At 45.0% G+C, this 21,722-nt stretch overlaps 1 protein-coding gene across 1 annotated transcript in view; it reads right to left on the bottom strand.

Annotated features, from left to right (window-relative positions):
- CARD11 (caspase recruitment domain family member 11) overlaps positions 1–21,722 on the bottom strand; it is a 50,503-nt gene that overhangs the window by 17,008 nt on the left and 11,773 nt on the right. Inside the window, exons 3-15 of the mRNA XM_065412302.1 lie at positions 18,686–18,898; positions 17,868–18,005; positions 16,695–17,020; positions 16,004–16,183; positions 13,922–14,074; positions 13,320–13,445; positions 12,604–12,798; positions 11,763–11,942; positions 10,539–10,590; positions 9,259–9,374; positions 7,988–8,091; positions 2,005–2,057; positions 79–211 (exon numbers count right to left, since the gene is read on the bottom strand). Coding sequence (XP_065268374.1) covers positions 79–211; positions 2,005–2,057; positions 7,988–8,091; positions 9,259–9,374; positions 10,539–10,590; positions 11,763–11,942; positions 12,604–12,798; positions 13,320–13,445; positions 13,922–14,074; positions 16,004–16,183; positions 16,695–17,020; positions 17,868–18,005; positions 18,686–18,898 — 1,969 coding nt within the window. The remainder of the gene's footprint in view (positions 1–78; positions 212–2,004; positions 2,058–7,987; positions 8,092–9,258; positions 9,375–10,538; positions 10,591–11,762; positions 11,943–12,603; positions 12,799–13,319; positions 13,446–13,921; positions 14,075–16,003; positions 16,184–16,694; positions 17,021–17,867; positions 18,006–18,685; positions 18,899–21,722) is intronic.

Below are 21,722 nucleotides of genomic sequence, written 5' to 3'. Positions count from 1 at the left end.
AAGATGGCAACCCTGCCCTGGGTAGCCTTTCTACCCCCAGATCAGCCTTGGGCAAATAAACCAGCATCCCCAAAATACCTTTCCAGAGAGAACTTCCTAAAAATGGAGCTGACGTGCTCAAGGTCATAGGCTTCCATGCCTTCAGACTGGTGAGAGGAAGAGGAGGAATGCACTGAGGGAGCTCCATGCGAGTATCTGTCATGACTCTCATCTGAAAAAGGACACAAAAATCAGAAGGAATTCCAGATGCCGTGAGGAAACAGAGACTGGGGAAAGGTGCAGACGGAGCCGATCCCAGGGCAAGCCTGAGGTGGAGGGATGGGGGAGAGACACATTATTTTGATTCAGAGCAGGGAATGGGTTCCACCAGCCCTGGAGGCAGGAATGAGAATCCCCCTCATCCAAAGTCTATTTGGTCACTGTCAGCTTCATATTTTTGTCATGCTGTCTATTAAGCCTGGAACGGTCACCTAGTCCTTACCAGCCAAATGCGCTCTCTCTCCTCCAAATCAAATCCCTCCCTAAGACCACTTCTTCAAGCAATAGCTCCTCCCTCCTTCTCATCACTAATCACCACCTTGCCTTTCCTCTTCTGAAGCGCAAACCTGGGCTTTTTCTTGTGCTTTTGTGTCTCATCTTATTTAGATTGTTAAATCTACGGGACAGAGGATGCATTGATATCTGTAAGGCACCTTGTAAATTAGCAGCCCCACAGAAATGGTTTTCGATAAATGCTCTGGCGCCACTGGAACAGTGACAGAATGATGGAATGTAACAATCCCTTTGAGAAATTCTTTACAAACATTAATTAACGCTCCCAACAAGAAAAGCATCATTATCCCCATTCTATGTAGGGATAGACTGAAATACAGAGTGGTTCAGGGACATGCCCAAAGATCACACATCCATCTTGGACCAGAGCCAGGATTAGAACTCAGGAATTCCTGGTTCCCAGTCCCTTGCTTAGTCCTCACTACCTCTTTCTCCAACAGCCAGAAACCATTCACCATTCCCTATAGCAACTCCTGCTGGGATCAGAGAGCTGCTCCACAGCCATTGCCCCTACACCACTTCTCATTGTGACTCCCACTAAGAGGTTTGGACTAAATAAGCTGCAGCTCCCTCTACAGCCAGTGCTCCAACACCACTTTCTAAAATACAAGGTTCAAAGGTCATTTGTTTCCTTTTCAGCACTGAATGTCCCTTCTGGTCATTACAGTCCCTGGATTTGGCAGAACCCAACACAGAACTTCGGCCTCAGAAGGCCTGCCTACTGGGGTCTACTCCATATGAAAAAAAGAAAAACTTGTGTGGATTGATTTGGTCTTAATTATTACATTTTCCAAAAGGTGTGAGGGTGGGAATCCTTTATATCCCTGCTGAGGTTCTACCTGCGTTAATGGAGGTCAGTGAACGTCAGGCATCCCTCTCCTATCCCAGTTCTGCCTGTGATATGGAAAGCCAGTGCATATCATGTATCCTCCTTCCTCCAACCCTATGTAACACCGACAGACCCCGGGAGCAAACCTTGGGAGCTGAATGCATGAGCCTCTACTGCATGAGCTAAAAGCCACATGGCTGTTAGCGAAGGCTGTAACAGACTCATTAATCTCTCTCTAAGGGTACGTCTGTTGTAGACGCGATAAATCGATCCACGATTGCTCTGCCGTCGACTCTGGAACTCCACCGCAGCGAGAGGCGGAAGCGGAGTCGACGGGGGAGCGGCGGCCGTTGATCCCGCGCCGTGAGGACGGGAGGTAAGTCGAACTAAGATACGTCGACTTCAGCTACAAGTTGTGTATCTTAAGTCGATCCCCCTCCCCAGTGTAGACCAGGCCTAAGTGGTCTCGGTGCCATTAGATGGGACAGAACACCACACCCAGGAGGTGTTACACCTTTATGTGATCATAAGGGCTGGTGGATAGTATCTGAGTCTGGTGAGTTAAGGAATCATGATCATGGCTCAGAGCTAAGGTTACAGACTGGTAACCGCCCCTTACTTACCATCTAGTTCCAAAGTATCATAGCAAAAGCTGTCATTGTCCTCCTCAGCCAGGCTGGAATTAAAAACAAAGAGAGAGAGAGAGACTTTCACTTTTCAAAATTCAGCAGGTATCGGTAGGCTCTGACAGAGGAAGCTCTGTGATGGAGGAAGGTGTTGGAGGTGGCAGGTGAAACAGCAGGACAGTGCCAACAGACTAAGCTTTACAGACACATGTGGCACAGGGAAGAAACAGGAAGGCTGCATAGGAAACATTATCTAGAGAGGCCTGTGGAGGAGAGAGAGGCGTGGGAAGCAGCAGGAAGTTTCAGAAGGAAGAACTGTTAACAGAGAGGTAATGAAGGTTCTGACAGGTGGAAGGAAACTGTGGTCTCTAGTGGCCTGAACTGGTTGATCTGCACTTACTATTTCAGTTCTTCTTTTGAACACTTTGATACAGTGCATGCATAATACCTGCTTTAGACTGCAATGTGCTTTATTCCACACTGGGTCCAAAATGTAAGGGACGGGCTTCAAGTAGAGCAATAAAAATGATTTATTTTGGTTATACCTTTGAAGTGCACTTGCAGTATTATAACAGCTGCACGGGTCTTTCTGAGGGACCTTTGACAATGGAATGTCTGGTGAAATCAGAGGAATGTCTGGGTGTACCCGGCTACGTGCAGAACCTCCAACTCCACAACCATCGTCCAATCCAAATCCCTTTGAAATCAGTAAGATACATCGCTTCAATGGAAGTTGGATCAGGCGCCATGACAAAATACTAGCCACTTCAGGTCTTGCTGACACCTTTACTAAAAATAAAAATAAGGGGCCAGATTGTGATTCCCTTACAGTGATCGAACAGCACCTTTCTCCACAATAGGTGGCTTTACAGGGACTTCTAGAGGAGGGAGTAAGATGCTGCTCATCATGAAGAAGATCAGCCAAGATTAAAAACAATGCAGCTTCCGTCTCTGGTGTTGACTCTGACTTGCAGCCTCGCTGCTGCAAAAAACACAGGCCCAGCACATGGTCGTATCAGTCACTCCGAGACCTGGCAAACTGGTACCAGCTTCAGGCTATTTAGGGCATTGCATTAGTTGCCTTTTTGGTAATAGGCTTTCCTTATTAGACAGAAGGAAAAGGAGAGGAGAGGAAAGAGAAGAAATAAGGTAGGGAAGGAAAAGGACACACAGGAGATGACAAAGTCTCACACCCAGCTTGTATTTGGCATTAACCGGAGTCAGTGGAGACGGTGATGTCATCTGGTCCCTCTCTATTGGCCCAGTTAGGACATCTTTCAGGATAGGATGATAAAGGTCAAGGGGGTCCCAGGAGATGGTGGGGGAGGTAGCCATGATGATGAGGCTTGCTCCTTCCCTATCTCCTGTCTTTTAATCAGCGAGCTTTATGGTAGCCAGCTTACCCCGCCACCCCAAAGTCTCTTAAGGACCCCAAAAGGGAATGATGGAAGGAATAGCCCATCCCCTCATTATTCTGTCCAACAATTAGGCCTATTTTCCAACACATCAACTTTGGTTCATTAATTTCCGGTCCCACACTTCTCTTGTTTACCAGGCATGATCTTAACAGTCCTTGAATTATATTAGTAGGCCCTTTTGTTTAGATTAATTTGGTCTGTCTCCCTATTGCAACTTTTCTCCCCAACATTTGTTATTATAGGTTATTGTGACATTTTATGAACTTTCATTCACTTTTCACCATTGAACTCACAATTAAGGTAAATTTGTAGGCCCACTTATTACAACTGTGTCCAGTCAACTGAGTGATCCAAATGGCTAAATATCTAGAGCAGCTTGGTTATGGCAAATGCTGCAGTAAAGGCTGCAAATTGGTTTAAATGATAACCCCTTATTCTTACCTTTGAGGCTGACATTTTCTCCACTTGATCCAAGGTGAAAGGGGAATTTTTGCAGAAAGTTTGGGGAAAATCAATTCAACTTGTTTTAAATTATGTGATGCTGAAGGGGGAAATAAACCCAACCACTTTCCCCCACTATAAGAAATGGCCTCAATTTATTTTCACACAAATAACTCAAAACCAGCTGAACAATGAAACCTAAAACTTGGCATGTAAATAGGTTTTGTTGTTGTTGTTGTTTTTTTGAGCATGTCCATGAAATGAACAAGTTTGAAAAAAGCTTGGCAGGCTAATCACAAAGTTGTAAGCTATTGAAAAATTACTTCTGAGCATGCTCCAGGGACATCTGTGAAGATTTTTGACTCAGCAGAAAAAGGCTACACCTCTACTTTGCTGGACACTATGCACATCTGTCTTGCCAGACAGAAACAGGATGTGCTGCTGGGACAGCTTGCATGAAGGAAATGCGAGAGTCTCTCACTCACACACACACACTGCTCCAAAAACAAACAAAAAAACCCTAGTACTTTAACACAGAATCATAGAATATCTGGGTTGGAAGGGACCTCATCTAGTCCAACCCCCTGCTCAAAGCAGGACCAATCCCCAGACAGATTTTTGCCCCAGATCCCTAAATAGCCCCCTCAAGGATTGAACTCACAATGCTGGGTTTAGCAGGCCAATGCTCAAACCACTGAGCTATCCCTCCCCCCGTCTGGAACTGTCATGGGTCCAAAGGTTAGCAAACATGGCAGATACCATGATTTGAAAATGGCATTATAGTTTTTACTGCACTCTGCAAATTTTAAGTTTTCCTTTGAAAAAACTAAGACAAATTTTCAAAAATGGCCACTGATTGTGGGTGCCCAGTTTGAGATACGTTGGTTCTGATTTTAACAAGTGCTGAACCCTCTGCTCCTAGTGACTTCAAATGCACAAGGGCTCTGTCCCTCTGAAAACTAGAGCCAAGCTGACTCAGCCTGGGCATCCAAAAACTGGGGCAGCCCAACTCAGTGGCCTAAACGTCTATCTTTTTCACATGCTGACACAGCCAACACTTTGTACACAGATGGGCTGATCTCTCCTCTTAGCTCAACCATGCTGAAAACTGTCTCAAAGAGATGTGAACTCTGCTTCCTCTTCCAGCCCATTTACCTCAATGAGGTGTGAACTTCAGAACCGCTTTGGGACCATTTATGTGTTAATGGTACCAAAGCACAGGCAATTGCCTATTCTCTCTCCTTTGCCTTTATAAAAAAAACTATCACATGCAACCCTCTGGCCCCTACAACAGCACAACTTAAAGAGGGCACAGTTAAACCAAAGAGAGTCAGGAAATTTGAAAAATTAAGTACCTACAGTAACATGTTGTACATTTTACAGTAAACATGTAATGAAACAACCAAAAATGTAATACACCAGATTTTAAGAAGAAAAACAGAACTAAAAATGCTAAATATGTGCAATGTACCAAAGTTAACATTTTAGAAAGAACCTTAACTTCTGTATTTCTTGCTTTTTAAAATTTCCACTGATTTTTGGAGTGCTGGATGAGTTGGAACCAGTTGCAACTCCTCCCTCATACACAGACTGGTTTAGTGAGCTCTTTGCTACTGCATTAATGGAAAAAATGACTCTGTCTAATAGAAATGCTTGGAAAAAATTTGGTCACACATGAAACTATTGCATTCGTTAGCAGTTCAGTATATATTAGTCCCCGATATTCATAGGTTATGTTCTCACTTATTTATCTAGATAGTCATTTAAAAATTCATGCCCTGCATGACCTCTCTGGGTTCAGGTTTGTGTTGGTTGGTTGGTTGGTTGGTTTCTTCCAGGTTTTACAAATAATAAACACTGAATTGTGTTATTTATATAGTATTTCCATGTTGTGCATGCATTGATATATGTTTTGTTTCATTATATGTTTATATTTTATATAAAAATAATAAAAATAAAGTTTAAAAAAATTTCCACTGTGTGTCCTGAACACCAGTGTTTTGCATTTCCTAATAAAAGACCAATATTTGGAGTGACAACAATAATAGCAGTTGGGGTGCTACAATCCAGTACAAACACATATCAAGATCAGGTCCCAGGACTTTTGCTTTCTTTTTTTTTTAAAGGAAGTCTGAACTTAAACTGCACATCAGCAGTTATGATGAATTTGGAAGTATCTGTACTATTTGTTATGAATATGGTGCAGGCTTCTGCATGTTTGGTTATTGTCATAACTATAAAGGGAAGGGTAACAGCCCTCCTGTGTACAATACTATAAAATCCTTTTACCTGTAAAGGGTTAAGAAGCTCAGGTAACCTGGCTGACACCTGACCCAAAGGACCAATAAGGGGACAAGATACTTTCAAATCTTGGTGGTGGTGGGGGGAAGGCTTTTGTTTGTGCTCTTTGTTTTGGGGGGGAGCTCTTGGGACTAAGAGGGACCAGACATCAATCCATGCTCTCCAAATCTTTCTGAACAAGTCTCTCATATTTCAAACTTGTAAGTACAGCCAGGTAAGGTGTGTTAGTTTTATCTTTGTTTTCTCAACTTGTAAATGTACCTTTTGCTAGGGTGTTTACCTCTGTTTGCTGTAATTTTGAACCTAAGGCTAGAAGGGGGTTCCTCTAGGCTCTTTAAGTTTGATTACCCTGTAAAGTTATTTTCCATCCTGATTTTAAGAGATGATTTTTACATTTTTCTTTAATTAAAAGCCTTCTTTTTAAGAACCTGATTGATTTTTCCTTGTTTTTAGATCCAAGGGGGTTGGATCTGGATCCACCAGGAGTTGGTGGGAGAAAGGAGGGGGGATGGTTAATTTCTCCTTGTTTTAAGATCCAAGGGGTTGGATCTGTGTTCACCAGGGAGTTGGTGGAAGAGTCTCTCAAGGCTACCCAGGGAAGGGAGTTAGCCCATTTGGGAGTGGTGGCAGCGGACCAGATCTAAGCTGGTAGTTAAGCTTAGAAGTTTTCATGCAGGCCCCCACATCTGTACCCTAAAGTTCAGAGTGGGGAAGGAGCCTTGACAGTTATGATGAAGGTACTTCCTATGGAGTTTAATTAAAGTAACCAAGAAGGACTGGTAAAACAATGACACAGATAAGGTTTGTTGGGGACTACCCCCTAACTGGCTCCATCCAGACTGGAACGGATTACTCTTCCCAAGGTTAAAGCCTGGAATCAAGGGGGACCCTACCCTCAAGATCTTAGAAAAGGGTGGGGGGGTTGGGGGAGGTAGGAGAGGCTGCTCACAGTGTATCAGTGAAAAGCTATCAGGCTAGCAAACACAGTAGAAACTACAGCACGGTCAGTCTGTTTCCCCCTGCCAGAGATGGAGAGAGCTGGGCTGAGGGGAATTTACAAAGGTGTAATGATAGCCATGCATAAGCAGGCCATTTGTCTGGTTTTAAACCAGATAGTCCTGCTTTTCTAAATCTTTGTCCCCCGTCCAGTACTGAGACTAAACCACACGTCGTTTTGTCCGGTATCAGACGAGAGACGCCGTAATGAAGAGTGCACTGCTCTGCCCCTGCCAGTGTGATGTCGCATGCACTGTGTGAGAGAAGTCACGCCAGCAGGGTGGCACGCTCTTCAAAATGGCACCCCCATGCGGCGTGACCTGGCCCGCACCATGCACATGAGGTCACGACAAGAGGGGTAGGGTCATGCCAGCGAGGGCAGGCCTATGCCGTTCCCAGAAATACCAGAATGTCTGCTACTCCAGGAATGTGTGAGTGGCCATCCTACCCATGCGTGTAGGGGCTTTTTATTGTTTTAACCCTGGGTTCGATGTACTTTGCACCTTTGAAAAATGAATAAAGAAAGCATTGGTCTGACAATGCTGTTTCTGTATCACTGCAAACGTATGCTTGTCACAGGCTCCCCAAGGGAAATTCTTACAGGGGCCAAAACCAAGCTGGGCCTGTGTCATTAGCATGGTAGGGAGTCAGGCATCCAGTCTGAGTCTGGCTGGACCACGGGGTTCCACCCAGAATGAGGTGTGAGAAGCCAGGCCAGTCACCTGAGGCGTGCCCTTGGAAGGACTAAAAGGGGTAGGAGGCACAGTTAGTTCTCTAGCCTTAACAGCATTTTCTACCCATCTTTCACTAACACAGCTACCCACCTGCAATGAGGAGCGTCTTCTTTGCACCGTCGGACTATTGAGTCATTTCCTGGAGGTTCTGGAGTGGTGGACATGATACTGTGGTTGCGATTTCTCAGGGTTTGCTTTTATTTTAAAAAGAAAGAAAGAAAATCCATGTTAAGTGTCATATCCATTTCTCATTTGAAAAGTCATCAGTGTTTTGGTCTGGTGCTTTACTGCTAGTCTCCATCTAATATGGACTAGGACAAACTCATTCCATGGTCACAGAGTCCCATGCACATGAGCACACGTCTATATGTTCCAACTGTTCTGTGTGTGTGTGTGTGTGCGCACGCGCATTGTGTATAGACATGATATGGTCTTATGTGGCAATGCAAGTGGCTGATTCACTGCAGAGTTTTAGCTTTAGCCTTGTTAAGTGGGACATATGTTGCATTGTGAATACATGTACCAGAGGATACAGAAAAAGAAGGAAAATACATGTCTGCTCATTCTAAATAAACTAATAACACCAGTTCATAAACTATTCTAAACTGCACTGTAATCAAGACAGTGTAATTCATCAGTGTATCTGACTAATAGTCCAAAGGGTATCCCTATAAAGGCAGCTGAGCTTATTATGAGTGGCAGAGGGTCCCCCACTGGCTAGTCTAGGCTATAGTTTTTAATTTCCTGGGGGCAGCATTTCTTACAGTGCTCCGGCAAGGTGTTTTGTTCTTCATCAGATCTTTTATTAACACTCTGCAAGATCATCCTCTCTAACTACACCTGCTGTGCCAGTGCTCACATTGTGTATAATGGCATGTCTGCCTTGGGAGATTATGGGGCTACTGCCGAAATGGATTGGTTAGTGTGTGCAGAAATTACCAACTGCTAGCTGCGCCCCTTCTCTGACCCATTGTTGCTTATGGACATGAAGGGCATGAGAAACTCCAATAGAATTTCAAATGTTCCACTAAAATCAATTACAAAGCAGCCTTTGAAGAAACGCCTCCACCTCCTACACTAAGTGTTAAATGGAGAGATGAGATACGGAGAGGGTGTAAATACCCTGTAAAGTCCTGTTGAAATATATTTAAATAAACATAAGCCAGTTATGTGGTTTTGGGAAAGGTTAATAACATGGTTCTAATAACATGCTGGTAAAAAGGATTAGGGAGCTAGTGACAGGGCCCTGAGTTTGATTGCAGCTGGGCTGTTAGTGCAGAGCTAGGGCTGGGTTGTGGGAGCTCTGAATCACATTATAGGGAAGGTCACAGACAAACAAGGGGCACCCGAAGGCTCCTTACAATTTTGCCAACTTCACAGCTGCTGACTGAGTTATTGATGGAAACAGGATTGGAGGAACTGGTGTCTGTGCGGCTGCTGCTGGCATCAGCCCCATCTTCATCCTGTGCTCTGACTGCTGTGCTCACAAATGACAGAGACAAAGGCAAAGGCAGAGAGGGAGATAGACACCAGAGATATTTATATTAGATCCACTTCAGTATAAATTCTTCCTCACATTCCCAACAACATGTAGGATTTTCCACCCATTCGAGCTTATCTTCTGTCTGCCCCTTCATTCTCTTTACTGAATGGGAGATTGAGGAAGCTCTCCTTTGCCTTCTGATTCCAGCACCCTTTCCTGTTGGGAGATGCGCTAAAGCAGGAATGTGCACACTTCTGGGGAGCACTCTGCCCCTCATTCAACCCCCTCTTTAAAACAAGTTTCTCCTATGAGGTTCATGAACATTAATCCACCAATTAAAGAAATGTCTTATTTATATAAAAACTTAAACAAGCTGGAACTGGTCATCTGCTCCATGGGTGGAGATTAATCCATCTGCTCATTTAACATACTATGTGTCTGAACTCTACTGATTGTCTGCTTAACATGTAGGCTCCATGGAACAGTGACAATCTCTTCTTCTACCTTCTAGCATTCTACTCAGTTCAATGCTGAGCATGCTGCCTGCACATAACAAATAATGCACATATTCCCGGCTCAAACCATTTCTTTTTGTTAAGTGTCTGTTAGTTAAATGCAGGGCACTAGGAAAATTCAGACAGCCAAGACGCACATGATAATTTGGTAAGATTACAGCTAACTGATGGATATGTACAAATAAATATCAACAGGGGATTAGAGTAAAAAATGGACTCCATCTTGCCAACAGATAAGGGGACTGTTTAGATGACCCCGTAGATTAGGGGCCCTTCCTACTCAAAGATTCCATCAATATTCAGAATGGTATGATGATCTTTAAAGTAGGTCTAATTTTGACCCTTTTTAAATTATAATCAGATAGAAGATGCCAGTTAAAAGTAGCTAGAAAGCTGAGACTGTCTATGGGACAGGATAAAGCAGTCTATAGAGTGACCATGGATGGAAAGAATGATCAGACAGCCTCTCGTCAATTTGAAATGATGATTAACATCATTTAGTGCAAAAGAAGACTGCTGCTTAGGTCTCTCGGGTTTAGTTCTGAGTTCGCCCTGTTGGCATGTTTGTTAGAACAAACTGACGCAGATGGACTAGATGAGACAGACTGAGACAAGCAATAGGGATACTGATGCTCTCTCTGACCTTGAAAATCTGATGCTTTGCTTGTATTGATGGGGGATTTAGCTCGTGGTAGCTGAAAGAAAAAAGACAGAAATCAAGCCAAACTCAGGATATGTGTCACATTCACTGTAAAACAGACACCTCCCTTCCTTCCCCTTTGTCACATTGCAGAGCCTATGTGCCCTCATCAAACAGGGCCTGGAGAAGAGTTATTTAAACACCAAATGCACTGCAGTTCCCATATTCTGCAAAGGGAATGACAAAAGATGAAGTGGGTCTCTTGTGACTGGTTTAAACAGGCTGCTCATACAAGAAGCCTCCCTTTGCCAGGTAAAAGGAAAAAATGGACCTCCACTGCTCCTGGCAATAAAGACAGCCGGGGCTCAGAAAGGTTAGGAAAGACAGAGAGAATTCAGATGGGGACACAGAGAAAGAGCAGCTCATACATTCCATATCAATCTTAGATGGTAGGTTTTTACAATTCATGAATGCAGTGGCAGCCACAGTCAGCCCAGTAGTCAGGGAAGTCAAGGACCTCAGTCATGCTGCCGCTTATATTTGAATGGGTAGGACATGCTTCATGTCATTCTGAATTAGCTAGCTAATTTTGCTCCAGATTTTGTTCATTTCTTCCGATCGCAGGGCCGCCCAGAGGATTCAGGGGGCCTGGGGTCTTCGGCGGCGGGTCTTCAGGGCACTTCGGCGGCGGGTCCCGGAGCAGAAGGACCCCCCTGCTGTCGAAGACCCAGAGCAGAAGAAGCTCCGGGGTCCCAGGCCCCACGAGAGTTTTCCGGGGCCCCTGGAGCGAGTGAAGGACCCCACTCCAGGGGCCCCGAAAAACTCTCGTGGGGGCCCCTGTGGGGCCCGGAGCCTGGGGCAAATTGCCCCACTTGCCCCCCCCCCGCCCCCCGGGCGGCCCTGTCCGATCGTTCCTTCCAGACGATGCCAGCTTTTCCATCAGTGCTGCATTTTCCATCAGCCATTCCACACATACTGGGCTTAGGGCATTAAAGCAATTTTCAAGATGTACTTTTTTCACTACTATTAAAGAGGCAAAGATCCATTTTATTGAAGCCACAGTGAGAATATAAATGAGCAGCACGAGTATGGAGCACATAGGGGAGGAGGAAAAGGGGGCAGCAATTGTCCCGCAAAACCTGATTGCTTTCCCCCCCACAAAGCCTGACTGTATCTCCTCCACAACCCATCTGAACTACACAGTTCTGGCCTCAGATTGGGACACACCTGGATTCCCTTCAGGTTCATTCTTCTCTTAAGTCGAGACTGATCAAGGAGGAAGAATTTATTGTCTTCTGCTGACTCTTCAGAGGTGGAGGAGTCATCTGCTTCCTGACCATTGGCTTTGGGGCCAGGAGCACCAAAGGTCTGGGAAATAATGGTAACCGGCAGATTCCTTGGTAAACTCTAGAGATAAAAGAGAGATTTTAGTGACCTTTTGCTGAAGGCTATTGCCAAAAGCTTACCACTACTTCTGGTGGCCTCCCTTTAGTACATCGGGCGGGGCTGCCTGTGAACCGAGTGAGGCCTGCATGCTCAGTTGTCATGGTGTTCAGGCCACATTCCTGTAGTTCAAGTGGTTCAGCCGCTGTCTGTCGACCAAATAGACTGTGGTTCAGGTCTCAAACTAGAGACTGAAACTGAAATTCACAGAAATTTCTGTTCGTCTTTAGCATTAGTTCATGGCCCATAACCAGTTTACCTATTTGCAAACTTCATTAGAACTAGCTCCTCAGAAAGAGTTGTTAGGAGTTTCCTTCCCCAGTATGCAAGCAATCCACCCTCTACATTTCCTCCTCTTCCATTTAGCGTCAAGGCTCAGCAGAAGTGAACTGCCAGTCTCTGAGAGACTATGTGGGTGGCAGAGCCAAGTTCCACCCCTTAGCCCTGGAGGGCTTCTCGCACCATTGAAGCTGAATAGAAGAGAAATTTCCCTCAACTGCTTTCTTCAGGCTAGCATTGCTGCTCACAGAGGGAATAAAAATAAAATCCCATCCTCCTCTACATCATGCTGTAACTGAGACAGACATGAAGGGAAGAGAGCACAGCTAGTTCTCCCTGGCCCTACCTGGTCATGACAGTTCTCCTTAGAGAGTCGTCGGAGTTTGCACTCCAGGTTAACAATGCAAGCCTCCTTCCGGACTGCCTCGATCCGAAGTTCATCGTTCTTCTCCTCCAGCTCCCGGATCTGCTTTCTGTACTTGTCCTTCTCAATCAGGCACTGTGAGTACTGGGTCTGTGCCTCATCTCGGGAACGAAATGCCTGCAGAGGAAGGAAAACACTGCTTACCCGTGTGCGCCACATGGGTTCTCATCTTAATTTAGATTGCACAGTCTTTGGGACAGGGACTGTCTCTTACTGTGTGTTTGTACAGCTCCTAGCACAATGCTTGGGACCTCTGTGCACTACAGTAATACGATTAATGAAGATGATGATGGCTGACAACTTTTAGTTGGCAGCAAATGTTGCAGAGTGCTAACCAAAAACCTTGACATTAATAAGCAGCCTACTGTGTTGCCATTAAAAAGTCAGCACCCACTGGCAGCTGCCACAGAACCTCGAAGAATCTCCCTATGCTTAGACTAGTAGATAACAGTAGTATTGCAAATGCCACTATCTAGCAAGTGTTTACTTTTTTTTAATAGCAACCACTATATGTAACAAATGTAGTGACACTTTGGGTCCAATTACCCTCAATTCCTAGAGGTGGCTTCCAGCAGAAACAGAAGAAAGAGAAGATCCAATTTCTCATTGTTACTTCCCCCGCTTCAAATGTGACGTACCTGGTCTCGCTCCTTCTCCACCTCCTCGAGCTGTATCATCACAGTGGTCATACGGTGCTTGTACATCTCACAGTCTTTCCCCAGAGTTGAGCACTTTAATTCCAGGTCTTCTTTCTCCTCAAGATACTGCAAATGACACAGACTAATCAATACAAGCTGTACATCAAAGTAATCGGGAGGTCTACCCTGCTGCATGGAGGAGATTCCTGTTCACCTCCAGGTGTGCACTAATCTATACATTTGCTTACATAAGACACAGACACATATGGCTAGAGTGAAGCCCCGTGCTGAAAAGGCATGGCTGTGAGGAAGCTCAGACTGCTGCAGTCCAAGCTGATGCTGATGGGGTCTTGTTGTAAATTACTCCCACAGCAGTGAATGTTGTCTATATGAAAAATAATTGGTTTGAAGGAATTGCACCTGCCCTGTCTGGATGACCCTAGACAGATTCATGTGAACAGCTGACGATGGGAAGTGAGGACCGAACCAAATTGCTACTGCACTTCTCCATCAGCAGTCACCTGCAGGTATCACTGGCCATCGCAATCAGAGATCCCTCAAAGAGATCTGATCCCATTCTTTCAGTCCTGTCTTTCTCTCACCTTGTCTCTCAGATCCTCCACATGACGGATCTCCTCCTGGAGATAAAAAATCTTGTTGACCAGCTCCTGGCGGTCCTCTAGCGCCTCCTTACGGTCATGCTCCAAGATATCCAAGATGGCTTTGTCCGAATCTGGCAAGCTACGTTTGCCAGCCTGAGGTTGACAAGGTTTAAAGATATAGGACAGGAGGAGAGAGAAAGAGAGAAACAAAGGGATGCGGAGAAGAAAGAAACAGACAGACAGTTGAAGAAAAAGAAGAGAGAATGAGATTGCAGTGTGAAAGTAGGAGAAGGGAGGGATATTTGTTAATGTTTTGAAAGCTGAACAAAGCCCAGCTCACTGTCAGAATGGCTGTGGAGAAGGGGTTATTTTTATTGGATCTGATAAAATTTGATACATTTTGGATGCAGCGACAATGAGCAGCCGCTCCTTTGCTCCAGGCCCTGCATTCAAAACCTCTCTCTATTAATCAGCCCACTGAGCACAGAGTTTGCCCTTTGCCAAGGAGCAGGGCCCAAGAAAACATGCAGAGGAATTTTTAAAACATGCAGACTTTGCATGACTATGCTTAATGAATATTAAACACATGCCTAGAGTCACCAATGCCCCTGCCTAGAACTAATACTTCATTTTCTACAATGTCCAGAAACTTTCTTTTCCCCGTTAGGAATTAAAATTAACAAGATGACTGTGGGAGAAATAAATTGCGGCCAAAAATAACCACATAAACCGGGAATCAAAGACAAAAAAGTTAAGCAAGAAAATGCAAATTTATTTTAAAAATACTTATACTAAGTTGGAGAGTCCACTGACATTTTGATTACTGAATAAAATAAGTATTTCTAAAATAAGTTGGCTTTTTGTTATTTTGGGAGTGTTTTGTTCCCATTTTTAGGTAGTTATTTTTTGGTGATTATTTCATTATTTCCTTGTGCGTCATAGTAATCATCATGTTAATTTTTAACAGCATACGAGTCTTCAGATTAGACTACGTCTCAAAGTAAGCTTAGATATTATACCTTTTTTAAGATTTGAGCTTCACTTTGTAGAAAACTAAGGCCTGTTCTATACTAGGAAATTAGGTTGGTATAACTACGTCACTCAGGGGTATGAAAAATCCACACCCCTGAGCGACACAGTTAAACTGACCTAATCCCCAGTGGAAACTGAGCTAGGTCAACGGGGGAATTCTCCCATCGACCTACCTGCTGCCTCCCCTGGGAGGTGGAGTGCCTACATAGCACAGGTAGTGTCTTCCCAGAAGCACTATAGTGGTGTAGCGGTTTATGGGTAGGCAAGCCCTAAAACTTTTTAGGCACTGCCAGAGAGGCTACAGTTGTGCTCTGGCATAAGAATGAGTTGAGAATCTTTAAAAGGTGTCATTCTAAAAAGGAAAGTCTGTTCCTGCAAGTGCTGAGCGCCCGCACATTGAGATAGATGCGGGGGTCTGGCCGAGCCCTGCTTAGCACATCACCTGAAAAGGAGGGCTAAGGTGGCTGTGCCCTCCTTTATGCCCTTCCCTTACCTGGAGCTGGCCACCCCTGGTGAAGCCCCCAATGCAAGTTAGAGCAGTTTTCTGCAATAACCCACAAGGAGGTCGTCTCAGTAGCTTGTGACTTCTGGAGCGCAGAAACATTCTGACCAGGCCTCCTTTCCCCAGTCAAATCCCTTACTCCAGCATGGGTGATGACATAGGACTGTCTGTGCAGACCCTACACCAGGAGTATCTAGGGGAGCTAGTTAAAGTGGTTTTGCACTGGTGAGCTGGGGCAAAACAACTCCAGCAGAGCCAGGATTTGGCTCATTGATTTCAATAGGAATCGAGAGGGCTCAGCACTTCATAGCAGACACTCAGCACCTTGCAGGATCCAGCCCTTTTGCTTGTGCATCTGTTTTATATGGGGTAATCTGTAGAAAGTTGGGGGCTGTGCAACCTTTTGGTCTTTGCAAACTTTGTGATTGGGTTCATTGTAGTTTTGGGGGCACAGCTTCCCCCCACATTTCCCACCAGTATAATGGGCGTGTGTACTGATTTCAAGGCAGAGAGTAAGAGGATGGGGCGTAATTCCTCCTCTGGCTTACCTGAATGATAGATTGTAACTCTTGGATTTTGGTCTTCATGATCTCATTCTCCCGCTCCAATTCCAGAACCTGTTCCTTCTTGGGTCGGTTTTCAATGTCATTCTTCAGCTTCAGTGACTGGTTCCTCTCCAGCTTGCATTCCTCCTCCATCTTATTCAACCGATGCTTCAGCTGGTCAATCTAGGACACCCCAGGAACCAATGAAAAGCAGAAAGAGGCACAGGGAAAAAAAAGATTCTCCAAAATACATCAAGCCTCTGTATATGCTTCTCTAAATACATCCTCACCTCTAGTTGAGTGCACACAAAACACGGACTTCATGCTCTTGGGGTGGTTAATTCCCAACAGCTCAATACAGTGCTAGCATGGTATGCTGGAACTCTTGGATAATCCACCATGAAACTTTAGTGCATACTTGGGTAACTGCCCCAACATATTATTGATGCTGAAAAAACAATGTTTTTCCTTTCTCCATAGGCTGGGAAGTCCCATCCCTCAGAGGGAATCTTACACTAATACACATCATCTCTGCTTAACATTTCATTATGCTGTGAGCCTCTAACCTGGATAAGCAAAGCAAGTACGAGTTCTACACACCTTTAGCATAATTGAAAATACCACTGAGCCAATTGCCACACTTCATGCTCCATCTGTGATTTATACCCAAACCAATCCAAAGCATCTCTTTTACCTCGAGCTGGAGGTCCCGGCTCCTCATCACAGCCATGTTCTTCTCTTCGCTCAGCTGGGCGTATCTCATGGCCAGGTTGTAGTTCTCATCCTTCACCTTGATCAGCTCGTCGTTGTAGTTGTTCCTTTCCTCCTTCATCTTGTTGTATCTCTCCTGGAAGGTCAGCAACTCTATATTGTTCAATTTCAGCTGCTTCCTGTCATCCTCCAGCTGGCGGGACTTGGCCAAGAGTTCACAGCGCTGCACATCCTTTGTCTTCACCTGCTGCTGTAGCTTAATGATTTCATTCATTAGGAAATGGGTGAGACCCTCATGTCCCTCCTCCACTGAAAAGAATCAAACAGCCCATCAGCTCCAAGATCCATGGCACTGCTCTGGAGCAGGTTAATAATGTGGGTTCAGGCAAAGTTGGGACAGCACAGGTGGGGAACAAACAAATGCACATGCACACACACACACACACACACACAGTGAAATATACAGACACAGTCAAACTCACTAGCAGACACACAAATACCATACATAGACAATACAATCATACATATATGCACCCCATCATATATAGAGTCACTATCATATACACAGACACATACGTATATTTATATTCATGCATGCACATGTTCAGAGTACACACAGACAGCATATGTAACTGCATATGTACACTCAAACTCATCTACTCAGTCTTCACACACATTCTAATACACAGGCATATATACTACAATGGTGAATACACACATATCCATGCACCTGTTTTTGGACTTGGTGGAGCACGTTCATGTACACACATTGGATCTCAGTTATCCTGGTGCAAATCCAGAGTACCTCTGTCTATTTCAACAGAGCTACCCCAGACTCACACCAATGTAACTGAGATGAGATTCTGGTCCCTAATGTCTTTCCGTGAGGCACCTTGTAATGACTGCCATTCTAGAAACAGAGGCAGACTGGGTAGCACTCCTACTGAAGCTCTTCAGCTTCACTCCAACAACCGGGGTGTTGCTTTCACCAACAGCTTAGTCAATGCTAGGTCGTACCAGACCAGAGAGTGAGAAGTGGGAATGAGCTACTACCCGTCACTACGCCTCATTAACACTTCTCATCTGAAAAAAAAAATCAGTCTTATCTCGTGTCTTGACTCCAACCCTTATTTCCTCAGGGACTGATCCTACTCACCGACAATGGTAGAAAATCTCCGTGTGGGCTCCTTCCCCGTCACCAGTTTGTAGAGTTCAGGATAGTAAAACTCCAGGCTCTCTAAGAAAACTACATAGCCCCTTTGACCCTTGGTATGAAGGATGTCCAGCAGTCGGCCTAGGGACAACCCAACAATAGTGCAATGAGAGAGGACACAGGAGTACTGAGAACAGGATAATCAGATATTGTAATCCTGAGGCCAAGCCCGCTCCAGATTTAACAGTCGCTGGCACATAAATACACTGTGGAAAAGCCAGTCTTGTCACACTGCGCGCAGCTGATCTCATGAAGCTATGCCATGTATTCTCCATGTTTGTGCGGGCTGTTACTCTGAAGGAATAGGGTAGGGAAGGTAGCGTTTGGATTTGAGCCTTCGAAAGACAGTGGCATTCAATGCAGCCCACGCTGTACAGTACTGAAATGCCAGAATTGCAAACCTTTCCACCAAAAGTGATGCTCAAATCAAAGGGGTGCTGCTGACCAGCCCTGATTGACAGAGATATCTGGGCATCAGGCATGAAAGAGCAGTGGTTGCTGCCTATCATAACTGAAATGTACTGGCAAATGTAGGAATGAAAACTTGGTGAGCATCATTCTGTACAACAGAGGCTTGCTATAGTCACTATTACCAAACAGCAGTTCATTTTCGTGAACATCAGATTTTTCCCCAAAAATCTAACTGAAAGGGAACAGAGAGCCCTTCATAGATTTTAATTCAATGCTGGGGTCAGGTCAACCCAACCCAGGCAATGCAGCACATAAACTGGTGCAGTCTTGGTCGTTCAAGAAAGAATTACCTGCTCGGTTAATTTTGGAGAGCAGCATATGCGAGTTGAGCACCTCATCCTCATCTTGCTCGTCGATGACTTTACACTGACGCAGATACGGGGTCAACTTGGCTGGATTGATGTACCGGCTCAGCATGTGCCGATTGCACTCTACATTCTCCCACAGGGCTTCCTCCTCATCTTTCAGCATCTCTAGGCAGTCATCCATTTCTGGCTCTGCTCCTTAGCAAGGGAAACAAATCAGCAAATAAATACGAAGCACACCAACTCAGGAGGGTTTCAATCCTGTTTACCATTCTGAGCTGCCCTGTCACATGCGATGAACTCGGCTGCACCTCTCAGGAATGCTGATATTGCCCTATATTAAAACTGTTTGTGCTGAAGTGCAACCTGTCTTCAGCTCATCTCAGAAGTGACAGCTTAGAGAGGTTCTAGCTAGACTCTGAACGATTGCATATTGCTCAAGCGATGATTCTGCAGCCCGGTTAACTCTATGATGGTTCCTAAAAGTCAGAGAATTCCTCTTCTGAATGGTTACTGTGCTGCAGGATGTGTAATGGAAGAAAGGGGCCTGAATTTGCAGTGCTCAGCAGCACAAAGACATGCAGTCACTAAACTATTATGGGGCATTCTCTCTCCCCTCCCCACATAGGTTTATCTCAGCTTTACAGATGTGAGCATGTACTCTTCAGGTGTATGTGCAATGTGCAGCTATATGTGTGAGTGACTGCATCTGAATTTCCAAAAGTAGATGTATGCATGTGCAGTACATGGTGGCTGTCTGTGAATCAGTGCATGGGCTTGAACGTAAGTATCTGTGTGCATACAGGTGTCTGTCTGTGTGTGTATGAGTGGGTTTAAATGTGTGTGACACCATCGGAGCATGAAAATATTCTTGACTCATGCAAAATGTGGTCACATAATATTTGAGCTGTTGCTAAACGGTCTCCTGCCAACTTTTTCTTGGTGACCAGCTCATCCGGGAAGGTTTCAGGGCAGGCAACAATGAGGTGAGAAAACATGTAGCGAAGTAAGTCAGCACACAGCAAAAGAAATCTCCCAGGCATCAGATAGCAACGCTAGGTACTCTGAATTTTAAATGTTTTTATAATGCACTCTAAGCTTAGCAATCAAGTCAGAGTTAGCCATTCTGGCTGGCTGGACTCAGCCTGTCTTCAAGATGTTAACAGCAGCCTCCTATTATTATATCACAGTAGTGCCTGGGAGAGCCCAACCCAGACTGCAGACCCACTTTTCAAACACATAGGCAGAGATCTAAACAGGACAGACAAAGGCTGGAGGAGATGGGGAGCTGAGAGCACAGAGAGATTCAGTGACTTGCACATGGGGCCGTCCATAAATTACATAACTCATTAGGGGTCCTTAATCTGTGTGTTTGTTCCAGCATTACAAGGGGGTGGGTGGATCTTAAAAAAAGTCACCGAAAATGTGTTATGTAATTAATGGACAACCCCTAAGTTCACACAAAGAAAGTCTGTGGCAGGAACTGAACCCAGCTCTCCTGACTCCCAATACAGGGCTTTCAACCCAAGACCTTCCTTCCCAGTGATGTGTTTGAGAAAAGAACTTTCTATGTGCATGGCCTACAATCAAATGTAATAAGTGTGAAGAACGCTGCATACAGCAGGTATATTATGTAAACACCACAACACCCTCAGATGGGGAAAGGAAAGGCAGAGACAGTCCCCTTAAAGCTCCTTCCAGGGTGCTCAGATCAAGGATGTGGTAACAGATTTTTGGATGGAACTAGGAGAAGGAAGTGTTCTGGCCCTACTGCAAGCAATCCCCAAAGCACCCTGTCAAGCCCTGAAATCCCACCAGGGATAAAAGGAGGCTAGGGGCTCTATCCAGAAGGTTTCCTTAAGCCAGATATTGAAGGTTTTAAAAGGATGTGATCTAAAAACAATGTGCTGTTCTCCAGGTCTGAGAACAAGAGTTCTGCTTTATGAGACTTTTCTTAGTAACTGACTTTTAATCAGTAACTAATTAGCTCAACAGCAATAAACTATTTTCCTTGGGCCAGAGTCTCGTGAATGTGTTATGACTTCCTCAGCCTCCAGTTTCAGGAACTGCAAAACTGCCCGGCAAACACTGGGAATCACTGAGCTGAGCCAGCCTTTAGGGTTAGGTCTATGAAGCCTGGGGCTGAAAGCGCCTTCAAATTTGGGGGAACTAGAAATTTGACGCCTTGTCTACGTGAGAAAGATTTTTCTGAATATGTTTTACTGCTAGAACTAATGCAGAATAACTATAGTGAAGGAGTCTGTACACTGCTTTGTTGATGCCATCTGTGGTCACTTGGGTGCCTTTGGCAGTTGTTACAGTGCCATCCAAGGCCTTCCTCCCCATGCTGGGGTTTGGTGGTGATCTCCCTTGCAAAAATCCAGTCCAGCTCCTCATAGTATGGACAGATAGTGGGAGCATTACCGGAGGTCCCGTTCTTGTCTCTTGCCAGAGCTCCTTTGTTTTGTAGCAGCACTGGCCTGTGTCCCAGGACTACCCTTTCTCCTCCATTTGTTTTTCCTTGCATCTAGTGACTGCTGTTCGGATGGGCCTGGATGATCTATTCTCGCCAGAAGGCAAGGAAGTCCAGAACTGCCAGATGGGAGAACGAAGAAGCACAGGGCATGGCTGCTATATTGGGTATGCAGCTCCACCACAGACAGGAATTGCGAAGGCATGCACTTGCCTGAGTGCTAGCATTTAAAAGAAAAGATGACACCCATTCAAACGACCCCAAAGCAGTAGAGGGCACACAAGAGGGCACACAATCCAGATGTGAAGCTATGCAGTTTCGACAGCAGTGGGAGGACTGCCTGAAGTGAAACAGTTAATCCAAAATACTGCTGTGTCCACAGGAACCTTACACGGAAAAACTCATTCTGGAATAGTGGTATTTCACTTCCAAAGCAGAATAATAAGTGTGGGATACAATGCCAGAGAATTAAAAAAAAAATAGTGGGTGTATGTGTGTGCGCGCGCACGCACGGTAGTTCTCCTCCCCCCCCCAAAAAAAACCCCTAAA

The sequence above is a fragment of the Emys orbicularis genome, chromosome 10 (genome assembly GCF_028017835.1).
Source record: "Emys orbicularis isolate rEmyOrb1 chromosome 10, rEmyOrb1.hap1, whole genome shotgun sequence".
NCBI lineage: Eukaryota > Metazoa > Chordata > Testudines > Emydidae > Emys > Emys orbicularis.
The sequence above is the reverse complement of the archived record's forward strand: the minus strand, read 5'-3'. Positions and strand labels throughout refer to the sequence as shown.